This window comes from Peromyscus californicus, unplaced genomic scaffold (genome assembly GCF_007827085.1).
Source record: "Peromyscus californicus insignis strain IS unplaced genomic scaffold, ASM782708v3 Scaffold_11__1_contigs__length_118956290, whole genome shotgun sequence".
NCBI classification, from domain to species: Eukaryota; Metazoa; Chordata; class Mammalia; order Rodentia; family Cricetidae; genus Peromyscus; species Peromyscus californicus.
In genome coordinates this window covers 105,775,888-105,796,096 of record NW_026294402.1, presented here as the reverse complement: position 1 = coordinate 105,796,096, position 20,209 = coordinate 105,775,888, and the positions used below count along the sequence as shown (strand labels likewise).

At 42.4% G+C, this 20,209-nt stretch overlaps 1 protein-coding gene across 1 annotated transcript in view; it reads right to left on the bottom strand.

Annotated features, from left to right (window-relative positions):
• The window catches only part of Dclk3 (doublecortin like kinase 3), a 57,576-nt gene that overhangs the window by 3,122 nt on the left and 34,245 nt on the right, over positions 1 to 20,209 (bottom strand). The window contains exons 3-4 of the mRNA XM_052722386.1: positions 5,145 to 5,277; positions 2,846 to 3,013 (exon numbers count right to left, since the gene is read on the bottom strand). Coding sequence (XP_052578346.1) covers positions 2,846 to 3,013; positions 5,145 to 5,277 — 301 coding nt within the window. The remainder of the gene's footprint in view (positions 1 to 2,845; positions 3,014 to 5,144; positions 5,278 to 20,209) is intronic.

The following is a 20,209-nucleotide window of genomic DNA, read 5'->3' as shown; positions in this document are numbered from 1 at the left end:
CATCCTTCTCACTAAGAGCCTAGCCTCCTCTCCCTCCTGGGAACCAGAGGCAACCTGGATGTAGGTACACAGCATAGATCACATATTAACTAAGTCTGCTTCCACTGGGCCCAGAACCACCACCACCCGCCCCCTCAGAAACCTCTAAATGTAGAGACCTCCTTTGTCTGGTAGAACTGGAAGGCTCTTGCTTCAGACCTCCACCCTGCCATGCTTATCTGTCTATGGCTCCCTTGAGGGACATTTAACTTAGCTTCTCTCTCAAACCTACCCACTTCTCTCTCTCCCCCTAAAACTAACTGGTAGGCAGGGTGGTGGGTGAGTAGAAAATAGAGACTCTCCCCAAGTCCCTGCCTTCCCAATCGTCAACCCCCTACCCTTCACCCCAGCTCTGTAGGCTCTCCTCCTGATTCACGGAACACAGAAAGAAAACACCCATGTTTTCACCCTTCTTGAAAGGTGCCCCTAACTCAGTATCAGCTGCTCCCACACCTGTCAGCCCCTCCCCAAAAGTAAACTCCAGAGTCCAGAAGTCACAGACTTCTCCTACCCTGCCTAGTTCAAGCTGGGCAGGCTCTGCACCACTCTATTATAGTATGTTTTTTTTTTCTTTACCTGACCATCCCATGACCATTTTGGAGTGCCTATGACTTTAGTCCAGTAACCACAGCAACCATCTGAGCAGAACAATATAGGGGTAGCTAAGTCTGTGATGCTGACGGCCACTGATACCTCCTAGCAGGATATGGAGCTACAGTTGGTAGTCCAGTCATTCCTCCCTTCTCCCTTCCCCCAACTGCTGTGGTACGTCTTTCTGCATGCTGTGAATATGTGTTGCTCTGATTGGTTGATAAATAAAGCTGTTTGGCCAATGGTGAGGCAGAATAAGGTTAGGCGGGACATTCCAACTGGAGAGAGAGGAGAAGAAAGGAGAGTGGGGAGACGCTGTGAGCTGCAGCCAGGAGAAGCAAGATGTGAAAGTACCGGTAAGCCCCGAAGCCATGTGGCAATGCATAGATTGATAGAAATGGATTAAGTTATAAGAGCTAGCTAGTGAGAAGCCTGAGCCAACAGGCCATAGAATTTGCAATTCATATTAAGCCTCTGAGTGATTATTTTATAAGTGACTGCGAGACTGGGGGGCTGGGCAGTACTGGAGAAACACAGGAGGGTGGGGCCAGGTGGGACCGGAGAAACTTATGGCTACACCCAACTACAAGTGATCTTGGAAAGTGCTGGAGTATAAAGAAAGTGGAAGGCTAACAGAAAAGATAACTCTATAAGGCAATTTCCACAAGGTCATCATCCAGGATGGGGTGGAACTGTTCAGTGTTGTTTGGGTCACTCTTGTTCCTGTAAGTCACTCTTCACCCATACTATGTAAGTAAATTCAATAAACTCATTGGTTCCCCAAGTTGCACTTTTATGGAATTGCTGCTCTGGTCTGTTGTCTGTGGGTGTATCTCGAGTAAAGAGATGTTTCTTCACATCTACTGTAATCAGGCTGCACTAGACTCCATATTGGTGAAGACAATGGCATTTTCAGACTTTCCTTGTCCTGAGAGACTCCATTTTATACATAAATTTGACTCCATCCTGGGGATAAAAGGGGGGCTATGCACCTGGGTGAGCACATGACTGGGACCATCCGTCCATCCTGGGGATAGAGGGGGCAGTGCACCTGGGTGAACACATGACGAAGACTGCCCACATAGTACCACTCATGAGGCTCAGGCCTATAACTTATTCCCCATAGTAGAAAACGAGCCACTTATAAATTTATTGGAGTGAATTGAGACCATAGGGAAATATGGGTACCAGGCCCAAGAACTTAAACACACCAGACTGAGAAAAGGGTGTAACACCCTGACTTGGACCCATAAAGAAGACACTCAGCACTGTAATGGCAGGAGTCCTCCATCATTCTGTTATGTGATACCTGGTAAGTGTATCAAGGACCAACAGGCAGAATACTCCCAGGTGTCCCTGGGGTTTCAGTTCAGCTCTGTCCCCACTGCTGACAAAGCCTACTCAACTGCCACCTACCCCTCCTCCTGATTGCCTGTCTGGATCTGCCACCTGTCCATCAGCCCTGGCTATAGACCCCACCCTGTCCTTTAACCTCTCAGCCAGACTTAAGGCTGACACTTCACTCTCAAACCCAGTGAGGGACAGCAGCTTGACTGACAGTGGCAGTGAGGGACAGCAGCCTGGCAATGGCAGCCTTGTAACTGTCTTTAATTTGGGTTCCTTATCTTATCAATACAGATTCTACTTACATCTCTATCTGCCCATTTCTGAAACCTCTTGAAATTCTGCTGCAACCCTTTTTAACCTTTTGTATCTATTCAGTAGTATGGTGTGTGTGTGTGTGTGTGTGTGTGTGTGTGTGTGTGTGTGAATTTTCCTGTGATATATGATGTAAGAGTTAATATTAGTAACTAAGACTGGAATACAAGAACATGTGCTAACCTTGGCCCAATTACCAATCTGGCAAATTGCTACCATTAAAATTGCTTTGTGAATTTACTCAATAAATTTTGCCTTTGTGGAAAGAGACACAAGTGTGTGTGTTCATCTATGGTGCTGACATAACACGCTCAGGACAACATCTTTCCCAGGAAAAGTTAACATAGCACCCCTTCCAAATCCCAGGAGGATCCAGACTGGAAGGCCACATCTAAACTGAGAATCCTCCAAGTCCCTCCTCTATGCATGAGAATAGTTGACATACCACTCCAAGTTTCATCCACACCCTCCAAACACCTCTCCAGGCCACTCTTTAAAAGAGTAGGAAGAGGCCCACAGCTCTCCTTCCCATCACAGAGAGACCCCCAAATCTTACCATCAGAGATGTTGTCCCAGTAAGGAGCGAGGAACTCAAACTGGCCCAGTTGGATGATGTTGAAGAGTTCATCCTGGTCCCTCTCAGGACTTCTGAAAGGGGGGAAGCCACACAGAAGGATGTAGAGGATCACACCTGCAGCCCACATGTCCACCTCCAGGCCATAACCTGCAAGAACACAGAGACAGGAAACCACTCAACAAGCAGGTAGAAGGTGTTACACTCTATCTCTTGAACTGTGCAACAACATTAACAAACAAAAAGCCCCTCCTCCCTTAAGTTGCTTTTGTTGGGTATTTTGTCTCAGCAAAAAGAAATGTAACAAATATGATCACTGATTAAAATATAATGTAACTTACTGGAGAGGAGATATACAAAGTAATTGTCCTAGTTAGCTTTAACTGTCAACTTTTATATAGCCTAGAGTCCCCTAAGAGGGGAGTCTCAGTTGAATGTGAGCCTGTGAGCAGTATCTGTAGAGAATTGTCTTGATTATTAATTGATATAGGTAAAAGGGCCAAGCCCACTATGAGCATTACCATCCCTAGGCTTAAGGTGAATAAGAAAGCCAGTTAAACATGAGCCTGTGAGCAAGCCACCAAGAATCATTCTGCCTTGGTTTCAACTGTATTCCTTGCTTGTGAATAAGTTGGAATAGCAAGCAGTCTGCCTTCAGGTTCCTGCCTTGCATACCCATCTGACTTCCCTAAGTGACTGACTGTGATCTGGAAGTGCAAGATGAAATAAGCCTTTTCCTTGCCCAAGTGGCTTTTTTGGTCATGGTGTTCGCCACAGGAACAGAATGGAACTAGAACTGAGATTTTTATGTGCCTCACCTATCACCCTCCCATAAATGGGCATGCACACATTTTCAAGTACTTTCTGACTTCTCACCTTTAGGAAATGAACACAGCTGGTAGCTTTAAATGGACATTAGAAGTTCATTACTAAGCCTCAGAGCAAGCTTACCAAGACACAAATCAATAAGAGGCTAAAGTGGACAAGCTGGCCAACTTGATGATGACTGTTCAATTCTCAAGCACTGTTAACTCTCGGGGACAGATTTTTCTGCCCCCACCTTCTCTTAAACCTTGGCCTTGGCCTCTCAAACTTGTTCTTTTGTAATTCAGTTCCATTTCCATGTAGTCTGGCCCTCTACTGACTGCTTTCCCTCCTGCAGGCAGGACCCATGGCTGGTTTGAGCTTAATTGTTCTTGTCCTGGCATCACTGGAGAGCCACCAGCTCACCAATTTAGCCATCAGGTTAAAGAGTCCCAATATAACATATTTATCCAGGACTTCCCATCCTTGCTAACAAGACAACAGTGTGGGTCTATACTGATATCTGTCTATATACTGTCTCTATATTGATGTCTCGATACTAATGTCTCTATACTGATGCAGTCTATACCGATGTCTCTATTCTGATGTGAGTCTATACTGTTTAGTTGGTGTGCTTTCCCCACAAGCTTATGCTAATTTGCTTTGTCTCTCATCTAACTCATCTTTGCTTGCATTCAAATGTCCTATGTCTTTTGGCATTCTTTTATACCACTGTCATCACAGTACAGCGGCCATGACATCCATCATTCAAAATTTAAACACTTCCTGTTTGGGATAAATCTTGGCTCAGTGTACCCAACCCACTGACTCTCTACATCCAGTACAACTAGTGTTCTGAATTCTCTACCCCCTAGCCTCAGGCATGCTCCATCTCCTCATCACAGCTTCAGGTGCCCGTGCTGATGGGGAACTAACCATGCCTTCCTCCTATGCCTAAGCTTTCAACCCACCGAGCCTCTCTCAGCCAATAGGTAAATTCACTTACCAATACAACAGCTATCAAGCTACCTTCCATACAATTTTTGTTTATATGCTTTGCAAAGTACATTGCCAACGTGGTTCATTTGATCCTCATAAGTGAGGAATGAATATTCCGAGTTTGAAATGAGATCTCTTTCGCCTTTACATGGAGGTTTATCACAGAATTTTTAAACTTTTAGCATAAGAAATGTTTCCATTTTTCTCTCCAAGTAGTAGACCTGAGTACAAATGGCCTTCACTGAACAGATTTTCTCTCCCAGTTCTCTCTTTCATCCCATTGTCCTGCCTACACACACACACACACACACACACACACACACACACACACACACACACACACAAATAAATAAATTTTTTAGCAAGCATGAGTTCCAGCACTCAGATTTTTTTTTAACTGCTCCTTGTTGGAAAACACTAAGCAAGGCATTTGTTGCTTGCTGAGCTTGAGTACCAAAAAGCAAAGGGTAACACTTACCTTTCTCAGAAAGAATTTCAGGAGCTACATATGTAGGCGTCCCACACACGGTAAATATAGGCCTCACCACATGTTTGGCCAGGCCAAAATCAGCCAGCTTCAAGGTGGTAGACTTGTCTTCATTTCGCTGAACCTAGATGGAATCAAAACATCCAAATCATCAAAACTGTGATAGAAACAAAGAGGGGATACTGAGACAGTGTGTGTGTGTGCAGCCAGATCAGAGCAGCAATAACCCATGGAAGCTTACAGGGTATCCCAGGACAGACTCATCCAGCCGAACCTCAACACAACTGCTCACATTTTCAACCAAAGAATCAGATTCCAGTTCACTGTGCTATCCAGCACAGCATCACCATGTTATCAAATGGGATGTTCAAATTCACTGATCAAAACCCAGTTTTCCAGCTGCACTGGGCACATGTGTATGTCCAACAGCCCCTGTGATTTGGGCACCATGCTGGACGGTGTAGATGGAAACTATCTCTACTGGGCAGCACTGTGTTATAACAAGGATCAGCGGTACTTAGAGCATAAACTAACTTATCTAAGAACAAGAAAAGGTCTGGACAGTGAGATGGCTCAGTGGGTAAAGGTACTTGCCATCAAAACTCATGACCTGGGTTCAACTCCCAGGACCCACGTGGTGGAAAACGAGAAAACTTGACTCCAGCCTACACATATGATGTGGCACACACTCCCACCCCACTTCAAATAAATAAATGTATGTTGTACTCCAAATAGCACAAACGATGAATATTCAAACCTAGTACTATCTTCCTAGAAGTCCAAGATGCATGGTACTTCCATACAATAGAAGCTGATTCCACCTGGGCAAAAATTAAGTAACCAGACATAAATTCAAACTCTGGCTTCCTTCAATATCAGTGAGCACATACCCAAGTAAAACCAAAGATCAACTGTCCATATCACACCAGAGAAGCCAGTGGACAAGGTCAGATAATGAGCAATGCCATTTAAGTGCTGGATGAAAACAGGCTGGTTTTATCCAAGAGAAAGACTCACTATTGCTGCCATACCCACAAGAACGCCCAGCCTGTCTGCAGCTCACACCCTTGTGTTTCTTCTGGACCTGAACACAGATCTCCTGTGCTCCTATCAGCACTAGGGGGTGAAGCCCAAGGGGGAATGGTGGGTCTCCCTGTATCTGAGTCATGGTGGCAACTGGCAGGGCAGGCTGGAGCAGCCATTCTGTCTCTCCCTGCTAGGTAGATGGCTAGATACTCGGGGTCTTTAAGAATGTACCCCTCCATTGTAAAACCTCCTGTTAAATGTGAAAGTGAAATAGCAGAATTGTGACTATGAATCAAAAGAATGGGCTCTGAGTGGACTTTCTGGCCTCAGGTAGAGGCATGACTTTCTGAACTACCCAGAAGATTGTGAAATCACTATCTAGTCTATCTAGTTGCAAGCTTCCTAGTAATGAACAAGAACACACTCTTATGACCTCCCAGAATTCATCCATGGGCCTATCAATCACCTGGGCAGGAAAACCCATTAGGGAAAGCTATCTATTCTAGAGAATTTAGAAACAGGGTAAAGCCTGCCTAAGATGTAGGTAATAAAGATCGGCACAGTGGTCTGTTTGGCCATTGTCTACTCTCCCCACTTGGAAGTGTATCTAACACAGAGTGGTCCCTTTGGGCACTGTCCCCCTGAAAGTGTTCCACTTCACTGTAATAAACACTACCATCTCCACACCGTACTCTGTGCACAGCCTCGAAATTCTCTCAGTGGAGATTCCAGGGCAGGGGGAGAGAAAGGGAGATCCTGATTATGTCAGATTTCCACACACATGATTCCACCAGTGAACTGGCATCTCTACAAGTTGCAAGTGTCTTAGTTGCTGAGTCTGGGTCAAAACTGACATATGAAAGGAAGCAATGACAGAGGAAAAGGCTGGAAACCCTTCCTTACCATCTGGGAAAAGCATGCACAAGGAGAATGCTCCACACAGGTCCCTAACTGCCCATCATCATGGGAGTCACGGAACTTCTGACCAACTCAGGCTCATTCCCGTTCTCTAAAGTGCTTTTCTTCCCTAGTAAACTCTCTGTTCCTGTCACTACCGTGTGTCCTGGTCCAGTTCTTGTTCTGAGAACCTGGAAATCCCAGTGGGTACCCTGCAGAACCCCATCCAAGTGGCTACACATCATTGTCTCCTAAATTAACCTGGCCAAGAAGAAACCATAGTTTCAGACCCCAAACACAGTTCTGCCCACTCTGCGCAAGGAGACAGATGCTGCCTGAAAGAAACAACAGAATAATTTAGACTAAAAAATCTAGTTGGGAAATAAAGGGAAAAAAATATTGTTGGTGCCTGGAATCACCAGATGGACTATCTGCATTCATCATATTTACTAGGTAATTGTTGAGAAAAAAAAATGTTCCCCTCAAAAATATTTGCAAATATTTCCAGCCAAATGATCAGCATTAAAAGTATCTAGCCAATTAAATACACCAAAATAAAATGGATATTCCTATCAAAAATTAACTGGAAACTCCCAATTCCAAAGCCTAGTCCCACTGGGCCAGTAGAGACCAGATGAAATGTTCTGGAAAATTCAGACTTTCATTTGAAATTGTATTATGTTTAGTGTCCTGGACATGTTCTCAAAACATCACATCAGTTTTTAAATGGTTGTATGGGCCTGTCTAAAACATAATATGCTGCTCTTTTTTCTTCATAACTCAGTTTTTCCCACCTGGAACTGTGGTGGTATTTTGTTTGTGCTCTAACAAATAAAGCTTGCCTGGAGATCAGAGTGCAGAGCTAGCCACTAGTTAATCATAGAAGCCAGGCAGTGGTGGCATAGACCTTTAATCCCAGCACTTGGGATCTCATGCCTTTGTTCCCGGTACTTGGGAGGCACATGTCTTTAATCCCAGCACTAGTGAGGTGGAGACAGGAAGTGATATGGCTGAGTAGAGAGTGGAATATAAGGCGGAAGGAGACAGGAGCTCATCCCTTTTTGGACTAAGGAGTTGGAGAGGTAAGAGGTGACTGTGGCTAGTTCCTTTAATTCTCTGATCTGTCAGCATTTACCCTGACATCTGACTCTGGGTTTTTATTATTAAGATTAATTAGAATTTGCGCTACATGGAACACCAACCATTGCTTAGAAGAACCAGTGTGGCTAAGACTCTAGCTTCTACAGTCAGGGTTTCCTTAATAATCTCAGAGTTGTCTATTATTATTTTATTAAGTATCTATTTTCTGTGAGAGGTGGTACATGGGCATGTATGTGTGTAGATATGAGTACTCATGCAAGCATGAGGACATTGGTTCTCTCTCTCTCTCTCTCTCTCTCTCTCTCTCTCTCTCTCTCTCTCTCTCTCTCTCCTTATTTGATGAGACAGGATCTCTCACTGAACCTGACAGTTTAGCTGGGCTGGTTGGCCAGCACCCAGTACCCACCTGTCTCCATCCTCTGACACAGCAATTACAGGTGCACAGTCATGCCCAGCTTTTATGGGATTTGAACTCGGTCCTCTTGCTTTCATAGCAAGCACTCTTCCCACTGACTGTCTCCTCAGACAAAGCTGCCATTCACTTCACTATATAAACAGCTTTGTTCCACTCCAGGGTATGCAGTGTGTGAGGGTTTGGGTTGTTTCGGTTTTTCAGCAGACACCTTAACTCTTTGCTTCAGAACACTTCCTATCTCACCATCAGGTCAGACCTCCACCCAAACAATAAACTTGTCTAACACATCCCCCCACCAGACACTTGTTCACCTTAGATCCTCTTGTGCTGCCCCAGAAGTCCATCCCTACCTGCTTTCTCGGCTCGCTTTCTGAATTCTCTAAGTTATGATCCTAGGACTCCTCCCAAGTCCTTATGGGACTTGGTTTCTGGGGTAGGGGTACTCTCATTTGACCAAGCAGCTGAAGAACCCATTAAATGTCTACTTCACTGCCTCTGTCTCAAGGTCTTTCTGGCTTTCCTGGGTTTGGAAGCAGTCTGTCCCAAATCACTTGCCCATGGCTCAACCCAACCCACATCTCCAAGTTTATCTAAACTTGCTGCTGTTCTGGGTCATGTTCTTGCTGGGCTGGTCCAGGCCCTCTGCCTGACAGGATGCAGAGATGGCTGCACACAGCATGAGTGACTGACTGGTTTGTCTGTGTCCATGTCCCCCTTTCCAGCCATCGAAAGAGTGTCCTGCTTTGAATCCAGGCAGTGTGCACTAGTGGTGTGAGCATCAGATGACCACGCTTGTGCCCTCAAAACCTCAAGTGAACAAAACAATTTTTTCAGACAGGGTATCATGTAGACCAAGCTATGTAGCTCGGGATGACTGTGAACTTCTGACCTCCCACCTCCAGATCCCAAGTGCTAGGATTATAGGTATGTACCAGCACGCCTATTAATGCAGGGCTGGGGATCGAACCCGGGAACTTGTACAGTCAGTACTCTATCAAGTGAGCTACATCCCTGTCAGGGATGTAATCAATTCGCCTCCACTCTGCACTTCCATAGTACGTCAATTTAAACATGGTTATGCAATCCATCATGAGGTACATACATATCTGTAATCCCAGCACTCAGGAGGATAGAGATTTCCAGCCAGCTTCCTCTGTACAGCAAGGAAGACCCTAGCTCAGAAAAAAAAAGAAAGAAAAAGAAAAAAGAAAAAACAAGCATTCAAACAAATAATAAATAGGTGAATAGATAAATAAAACATTAAAAATACACTTCTACTCTCTGAGCAGAAGAGGGCAGCAGAGTACAGACCAATGGCAAGGCGCCCTTAAACACTAAATTTGGAATAGGCTTAGTTATCTCTGCTAGATTCCTGCTTGAATCTTCATGGTTCTTTGGATCATCTCCCTCCAAAGTACATTTCCAACTAATAAGAACTAAAACAATCTTAGAAACTACATCATGACAAAATGCCAAGGCCACAATCTAATTTACACTTGAACATAAATGGTACCGTAATCCTTGACCATCATGTTTACAGCTGCTGTTCACAACAGCCAGCAAAGAGAACCAACCTAGATGTCCATCAAGAGAAGAATGGTTACGAAACTCTTTCCATTAACTGAAGAATGGTTAAGAAACTGTGGCACACGCACGTACATGATGGAACCTTATGTAGCCATAAAGAAGAATGATATCATGACAGCCAGAGAAAACATGAATAGAACTGGAAATTATTACTTTAAACAAAGCAACCTGGACTCAGAAAAACAAAATGTGACATGTTCTCTCAAATATAGATTCTAGACTTTATTTTTTATGTGTGTGTATAGAGAGAGGGTGAGTACAGGTCATACTAGAAAAGAGACTCTTGAGAGGAGAAGAGGCTTCACAGGATGGGGAGCAGGGATGGGGGCAGATAAAGAAAGAGTAATAAAATACCCAAGAGCAGGGGGACCAGCAAAGGTAGGTAGAGGTTCTAGGGAGAGGTGTAGGGAAGGATTATCAGCAAAAAACAAAAGATTATGAAAACGTCCTAATGAAACTCACCACTTTGTACACAATTTAATTTTTTTATCATCTTCTAGTCAGGGAAACAAACTCAGCTTTAATCTGAATATACCAGGGAGCACAGCAGCCCAGGGCACAGCAGCCCAGAGCACAGCAGCCCAGGGCACAGCAGCCCAGGGCACAGCAGCCCAGGGCACTGTAGTCCAGGACACAGCAGTCACCAGGTTGCTTTGTCTTTTCAGTCCAGCATCTAGTTCCGAGGGAAAGCCTGTTGAGGGAGGACAGTCAGACATAGGTGCTTCCTAAGTTGGATCTGATAGCTTTGTATTTCACTGCATGTCACATCACCACTGTCATCTGAGAGGATGAGAATCAAACTCAAGATGAGGAATAGGACAGATTCTGCCAGCTCCAATTGGACCAAGAGGTTAGTCTGTTCTCCTAGCTGATCACCCCAGCCTCTAAGCTTTAGGCCCAAGGGCACAATCAGTGCCCCTATAAACCACCTATTGCAGCCTTAGTTGCAGGCCAGCAGGCAGGCCTGACCACCACCAACCCCCCACTGGACCCTGTAACCTACAAGCCCTAATCTATCCCCCAAACTCACCCATCCTCCAAGACCACAGCTACTCCCTGAGACACAGACTCTGCAAGCTCCAATTGGACCAAGAGCTCTGATTGGACAAGAGTGGCTATCTGAGACACAGACACCATTTACACCAATTGGAGGAAGAGATGGGTAGACACCAGTGCAAGAATGCATTCATAACACAAAGAGCAATATGGCACCACCAGAACCTAGCAGTTCTACATCAATAAGACTTGAACATCCCAACATAGAAGCAGCAGAAGAAAACGATCTTAAAATTGATTTTAAGAAGATGATAGAGGCCTTTAAAGAGGAAATGAACAATTCCCTTAAAGAAATTGAGAAAAAGACCAACAAAAAATCAGAAGAAATCAATAAATATCTTAAAGAAAGCCAAGGAAACAAAGAAAAAGCAATTAAACAGGTGAAGGAAATAGTTCAAGACCCAAAAATTGAAATAGAAACAATGAAGAAGACACAAACCAAGGAAATGCTGGAAATAGAAAATCTGAGTAAATGAACAGGAACTACAGATGCAAGCACAACCAACAGAATACAAGAGATTGAAGAGAGAATCTCTGGCATTGAAGATATGATAGAGGAAATAGATTCGTCAGTCAAAGAAAACATTAAAGCCAACAAAGTCATAACACAAAACATCCAGGAAATCTGGGATACCTTGAAAAAGCCAAACCTAAGAACAGGGATAGAAGAAGAAGAATACCAACTCAAAGGCACAGAAAATATATTCAACAAAATCATAGAAGAAAACTTTCCCAACCTAAAGAATGAAATGCCTATGAAGATACAAGAACATTACAGAACACCAAATAGACTGGACCCAAAAAACAAGTTCCTTTGCCACATAATAATCAAACCACTAAATATAGAGAATAAAGAAAAATATTAAAAGCTGCAAAGGAAAAAGGCCAAGTAACATATAAAGGCAGACCATCAGAATAACACCTGATTTCTCAATGGAGACTCTGAAAGCCAGAAGGTCCTGAATAGATAGTATACAGATACTAAGAGACCATGGATGCCAGCCCAGACTTATACCCAGCAAAACTCTCAATCACCATAGATGTAGTAAACAAAATATTCAATGATAAAACCAGATTTAAATAATACCTATCCACAAATCCAGCCCTACAGAAAGCACTAGAAGGAAAAATCCAACCCAAGGAAGTTAGAGGCACCCATGAAAACACAGGCAATAGATAATCCCACACCAACAAATCCCAAAGAAGGGAAACACATAATACTACCACCAAAAAATAACAGGAATTAACAATCACTGGTCATTAATATCCCTTATTGTCAATTGACTCAGTTCACCTATAAAAAGACACAGGCTAACATAATGGATACAAAAACAGAATCCATCCTTCTGCTGCATACAAGAAACACACCTCAACTTCAAAGACAGACAGTACGTCAGAGTAAAGGGCTGGGGAAAGTCTTTCCAGTCAAATGGACTTAAGAAGCAAACTGGTATAGCTATCCTAATATCTAACAAAATAGACTTCAAACTAAAATTAATCAAAAGAGATTGAGAAGGACATTACATATTCATCACAGGAAAAATCCATCAAGATGATTTAATTCTGAACTTTTATGCCTCAAATACAAGGGCACCCACATATGTAAAAGAAACATTACTAAATGCACATCAAACCCCACACACTAATAATGGAAGACTTCAACTCCCCATTCTCACCAATGGACAAGTCTGCCAGACAGAAACTTAACAGATAAATAAGGGAACTAACAGACATTATGACTCAAATGGACTTAATAGACATCTACAGAACATTCCACCCAAACACAAGAGAATATACCTTCTTCTCAGCACCCCATGGAACTAAAATTGACCACATAGTAGGTCACAAAGCGAATCTCAACAGATACAAAACAAAAAAAAATCAACAGATACAAAAAATTGGAATAACCTCCTGTATTTTATCAGACCACCATGCCTTAAAGTTAGAATTCAACACAAATTACAGAAAGCCTACAAACTCACTGAAACTGAACAATGCTCAACTGAATCACCACTGGGTCAAGGAAGAAATAAAGAAATTAAAGACTTCCTAGAATTTAATGAAAATGAATGTACAACATACCCAAACTTATGGGACACTATGAAGGTAGTATTACGAGGAAAGTTCATAGTGCTAAATGCCTACATAAAGAAGTTGGAGAAATCTCACACTAGCAACTTAACAGCACACCTGAAAGCTCTAGAACAAAGAGAAGCAAACTCACCCAGGAGACGCAGATGACAGGAAATAATCAAACTGAGGGCTGAAATCAATAAAATAGAAATAAAGAAAACAGTACAAAGAATCAATGAAACAAAGAGTTGGTTCTTTGAGAAAATCAACAAAATAGACAACCCCTTATCCAAACTAACCAAAAGGCAGAGAGAGAGCATCCAAATTAACAAAATCAGAAACAGGAGACATAACAACTGACAGAAAATCCAGAGAATCATCAGGTCATACTTCAGAAACCTGTACTCCACAAAATTTGAAAATCTAAAAGAAATGGACAGTTTTCTGGATAGGTACCATATACCCAAATTAAATCAAGACCAGATAAACAATTTAAATAGACCTATAACTCCTATGGAAATAGAAGCAGTCATTAAAAGTCTCCCAAACAAAAAACGTCCAAGGCTAGATGGTTTCAGTGCAGAGTTTTATCACAATTTCAAAGAAGAGCTAATACCAATACTCCTCAAATTGTTCCACACAATAGAAACAGAAGGAACATTGCCAAACTCTTTCTATGAGGCTACAGTTACCCTAATACCCAAACCCCACAAAGATGCAACAAACCAAACTCCCTCATGAACATTGATGTAAAAATACTCAATAAAATATTGGCAAACCAAATCCACAAATTCATCAAAAAAATCATCCATCATGATCAAGTAGGCTTCATCCCAGAGATGCAGGGATGGTTCAACATACAAAAATCTGTCAATGTAATCCACCATAGAAACAAACTGAAAGAAAAAACTCATTATCATCTCATTAGATGCTGAAAAAGCCTTTGACAAAATCCAACACCCTTTCATGATAAAGGTCCTAGAGAGATCAGGAACACAAGGAACATACCTAAACATAATAAAGGCAATTTACAGCAAGCTGACAGCCAACATCAGATTAAATGGAGAAAAACTCAAAGAGATTCCACTAAAATCAGAAACAAGACAAGGATGTCCACTCTCCCCATATCTGTTCAATATAGTACTCAAATTTCTAGCTAGAGCAGTAAGACAACAAAAGAAGATCAAAGGGACACAAATTGGGAAGGAAGAAGTCAAACTTTTGCTATTTGCAGATGATAGGATAGTCTACATAAGTGACCCCAAAAATTTTACCAGGGAACTCCTACAACTGATAAATACCTTCAGTAATGTAGCAGGGTACAAGATTAACTCAAAAAATCAGTAGTCCTCCTATACACAAATGATAAATGGGCCTAGAAAGAAATCAAAAAAACATCACCCTTTACAATAGCCACAATAATATAAAATACCTTGGGGTAACTCTAACTGAACAAGTGAAAGAGCTGTATGACAAGAACTTTAAGTCCTTGAAGAAAAAAATGGAAGAAGATACCAGAAAATGGAAGGATCTCCCATGCTCATAGATAGGTAGAACCAACATAATAAAAGTAGCAATCTAACCAAAAGCAATCTACAGATTCAATGCAATCCCCATCAAAATCCCAACACTTTTCTTTACAGATCTTGAAAGAACAATACTCAATTTCATATGGAAAAACAGAAAACATAGGATATCTAAAACAATCCTTTACAATAAAGCAACTTCTGGAGGCATCACCATCCTTGACTTCAAGCTCTACTATAGAGCTATAGTAATAAAAAAAAAACCAGCTTGGTATTAGCGTAAAAACCGACATGTAGACCAATTGAATTGAATTGAAGAGCCTAACATTAATCCCACACACCTATGAACACCTGATTCTTGACAAAGAAGCCAAAACTGTACAATGGAAAAAAAGAAAGTATCTTCAACAAATGGTGCTGGCATAAGTGGATGTCAACATGTAGAAGATTGCAAATAGATCCATATCTGTCACCATGCACAAAACTCACATCCAAGTGGATCAAAGACCTCAACATAAATCCAGCTACACTGAACCTGATAGAGGAGAAAGTAGGAAGTAGCCTAAAAGCATTGACACAGGAGTTCACTTCCTAAATATAACACCAGTAGCACAGACACTGATAGCAACAATTAATAAATGGGACCTCCTAAAAATGAGAAGCTTCTGTAAGGCAAAGGACACAGTAACTAAGACAAAAAGACAGCCTACAGAATGGGAAAAGATCCTCACCAACACCACATCTGACAGAGGGCTGATCTCTAAAATATATTAAAGAAAGAAAGAAACTAGACAGCAAAATACCAACCAATTTAATTTAAAAAATGGGTGACAGATCTAAACAGAGAATTCTCATCAGAAGAATCCCAAGTGGCCAAAAGACATTTAAGGAATTGCTCAACATCCTTACTCATCAGGGAAATGTAAATTGAAATGACTCTTAGATACCATCTTACACCTGTCAGAACGGCTGAGATCAAAAACACTGAAGACAGCTTATGTTGGAGAGAATGTGGAGCAAGGAGAATATTCCTCTACTGTTGGTGGGAGTGCAAACTTGTACAGCCACTTTGGAAATTAATATGGCGCTTTCTCAGAAAACTGGGAATCAATCTACTTCAAGACTCAATGAAACCACTCTTGGGCATATACCCAAGGGACGCTCAAGCATACTGCAAGGACACTTGCTCAACTATGTTCATAGCAGCATTACTCATAATAGCCAGAACCTGGAAGCAACCTAGATGCCCCTTAACTGAAGAATGAATAAAGAAAATGTGGTACATACATACAATGGAGTATTACTCAGCTATAAAAAACAAAGACATCATGAAATTTGCAGGCAAATGAATGGAACTAGAAAATATCATCCTGAATGAAGTAACCCAGGCTAAGAAAGGCAAACATGGTATGTACTCTCTCATAAGTAGATACTAGGTGTAAAGCAAAAGATAATCAGACTACAACCCACAGTTACAAAGAAGCTAGGAAACAAGGAGGACCCTACGAAGGACGTACAGATCACCTTGGGAAGGGGAAACAGAGGAGATCCCAATGAGTAAACTGGGCATGAGGCGGGGAATAGAGGATAGGGGATGGGAGGTGAGAACATAGGGAATGGGATGGTCGAGCTGGGGGAGGAACAGAGTGGGAGAGCAATGAAAGAGATATCTTGATAGAGGGAGACACTATGGGGTAAGGGAGAAACCTGGTGCTAGGGAAATTCCCAGGAATCCACAAGGACAACCCCAGATTAGACTACTAGCAACAGTGGTAAGGGTGCCCGAACTGGCCTACCCTGGTAATCAGATTGGTGAATACTCTGTCATCATAGAGCCTTCATCCAGTAACTGATGAAAGCAGATGTAGAGATCCACAGCTAAGCAGCCAGCCAAACTCTGGGAGTCCAGGCGAAGAGAGGAAAAAGGGATTATATGAGCAAGGGGAGTCAAGATCATGATGGGAAAATCTACAGAGACAACTGAACCAAGCTCAAAAGAACTCACAAACTTTAGACTGACAGCTGTGGAACCTGCATGGGATCAGACTAGACCCTCTGCATATGGGAGACAGTTGTGTAGCTGGGTCAGTTTGAGGGGCCCCTGGCAGTGTGATCAGGATCTATCCCTGGTGCATGAGCTGGCTTTCTGGATCCCGTTACCTATGGTTGGACACTTTGCTCACTCCTGATAAAATGGTGAGGGGCTTGGTCCTGCCTTAACTGAATGTACCAGGCTTAGCTGTCCCCCCATGGGAGAACTTACCCTGCTGGAGGAGGGGATAAAGGTGTGAGGAGGCAGGGGGAGAGATAAGAGAGGGAACTGTGGTTGGTATGTAAAATGAATAAAAAAAAATAAAATCGAAAATATTTTAAAATCTAAAAAAAAAAAGAAAGAAAGAAAGATGAGGAACAGTGGTTTCTCACTCACCCTGATCCTGTCTCAGAGATTATAACCCCAGCCCAGAGAAAGGCTCAATTATCACATATGGTTAAACCTCCCAACTTAAAAAACACACAGCCCATTTCTACACACCCCTTCAGCTGCTGTTCCTGTTCCATTTTGTGATCTCCTTCACACACACACACACACACAAACAGAGAGAGAGAGAGAGAGAGAGAGAGAGAGAGAGAGAGAGAGAGAGAGAGACTTTGAAATAGATGTCTGTATACACCGGGTGCAGCTTTTCAGCACCTATGAACTCAGTCATGCTCACATTCCTCTAATTATCCCGCAATCTCCTTCCTCCATCAAAAAGATGAGTCTCACACCAGAGTCCTCTCTCCTCACCCATCATCCCAACCATTCACAGGTCAGGGCATCACCGTAGGATGACCACCTGTCTCTATTCACTTCTACTAAATGCCCCAAATCAACCTCAGCATCTCCTCCTGGAGCCCAGCAAGAAGCTTACCACGGTCCAGCCTCAGATTCCTCCCCTGACCTTACATAACCTGCAACAGACAGAACTGCCAGAAGAAGATGAAACAGATCCTTCTAGAAGAGACAGAGCCTAAGGACAGCTAGATCTTAGAAACTCATGGAAGAGATTTGCTGAGCTGCTTTCTCCAACTAAAAGAATTTTGAGAACTATAATCTTACAACCTCAAAGGGCTCACAAGAACACATTCTCCTAGGAAGGTGACAGCAAGATATTGCCAGTATTCACCCTAACACAATGACCTGAACTAAAAGCCTTTTTCATTTCACTCCCTCTTTATTTCATATTATTAATAATATATAATACTATCATAATATTAGTAATATATTTAATCCATGTTTCTTCATTTAATGAAGTATAACTAATGAGATATGCTGCATAGTTATTACCAATTTTTAAAATTGTTAATTTAAAATTGGTCATACTTGGAGCATTAAAAAGAAAAGAGGGGTATATGGCTAGCTTCTAGCTAAGGAGAAAAGAGTTAGAGCTAGTAGAAGAAATACTGTGTAGATCAGGGAGAAATATTATCATGGAGTCCTTCTTGTATATCATATCAGAAGGGAGGGGAGGAGAACATAGGCAACTAAGGTCAACAAAATTATGGAAGAAAGAATGGACAAGAGATGTGTTGGGTCATCTCATTCTAGGCTTTCCTTTTCACCTTAAGGACACATATCAGTGCACAATCCCAGCCACATTCAGTAGTTAGACAGCTAGACAAATGTCCTTCATCCCAAGACCAACGAGACAACAGAAAAAAGGACCTCCCTCTGTCTTTACCCAAGCTGTGACCTGGCCCACCACACCACCACCTTTTCTTCTGCTCCAAGCACTCAGAGATGCAGCACCTGGGCTGGGGAACACTGATAAGATCCAGGAAAATCCACTCTTTGTATGTCAGCTGGAGGAGCAACTGATCATCCACCCATCTCATGCCTCCCAGCACCTTTCCAGAACAAGACTCTGTTCTTCCCTCCCTGTCCTACTGGAAGAATGACCACACTCCAGCCACAGCACGTGTCTTCCATCGCTCCCCTGCTCACCCAGCTGTCTTAGCTGATGATACCCAGCCTGGATGGCTATACTCCCCATCCTGGGTGAGCTGGTCTAATCTCCATCTCTTGTCATCTCCTGTGTCTTCCTCCTTCCTTCCCTGGGACTCAGTCAACACTATCCCAACCCCTCGAGGGATCACATACTGGCAGAAGAAGCAATTAACATGGGTATTTCTGCAAGCTGGAAATTCTCATAATTAAAACTTTGTTTGCAAGATCTCAGGAGTCTAAATAACCCTAAGGGAAGAAGAATTGTAATATCAGGAAATGAGATCAGTAGGATCAGATGAACTTGGCAATACAGGCCTGAAACGTTACTCCAGGGCCTAATTAGCAGATGTAAATATTTCTGTTGATTAAAACATCATGATAAGCAGCCATGTTCATTAAGAGCTCTTAGTGTGCTCAGAAAGTGTCTGTAAAAGCAGCTGCAGTTACAACCCACTGCTCAGTCAGAAGTTGATGCTAAAATAATCATTTTCCCAGGCTTAGAAAAGACAGGTCTAACAGAGACCCAGCAGCCATCCTGTAAAGGAAGGAAGCATTCAGGAAGGAAGCATTCATTTGACAACATGTTTAGGTAAGTGAAGAACACCTACTGATGGATGGTGATCACCATGGCAACAATGATGAATATTGAATCTTGGAAAACCAAACAAATCTGCAACATAATTATCCTATCAACAAACTTGGAAATGGTACCCAGACAACCAGCAGTTGTCAAGTCCAGCATAAACCTCATCTTTGTCTGAAAAAAAAAACAAAAAAACAAAACAAAACAACCCTATCACTGGACAATGTTTAGGCTCTGGGCATGATATGCCAAATTTTACTTAGCTAGAAAAAGGACAAATGTGTTTCATGAGTGTGATAGACATACCTGTTTCAATAAGTGCATATTGACAAATCACCCAGGAAGAGCAATGCATTAAATCTTCCACAAAAGATAGCTCACACATAGCTTTCTGCTGTTTTTAAAGCCATACATGTACACACACATACACACACACACACACACACACACACACACACACACACACACACACACTGCTCTATTTGGAGAAAATAAAACAGACTTTCAAAATCAGAACAAGTTCTGAATGCCAACTGGATTGCTAGCAATGAACAAATCATGTTTGAGCTGAAAAATTATAACTAGTCACCTGCACAAGACTTGTATACACACACACACACACACACACACACACACACTCCACTGCCTCAAAGCACTAAAAGATGCCAGCTACGATATTTAATTCCATGAAAAACTATACCTGCCTGAACTTTCACAGAGATCTGTCCACATTGAGCACATCACCTTTACTTTACAACAACTTCACATGCTCAGTCACCGTGGAGCTCACTCTCCAGTGAGATA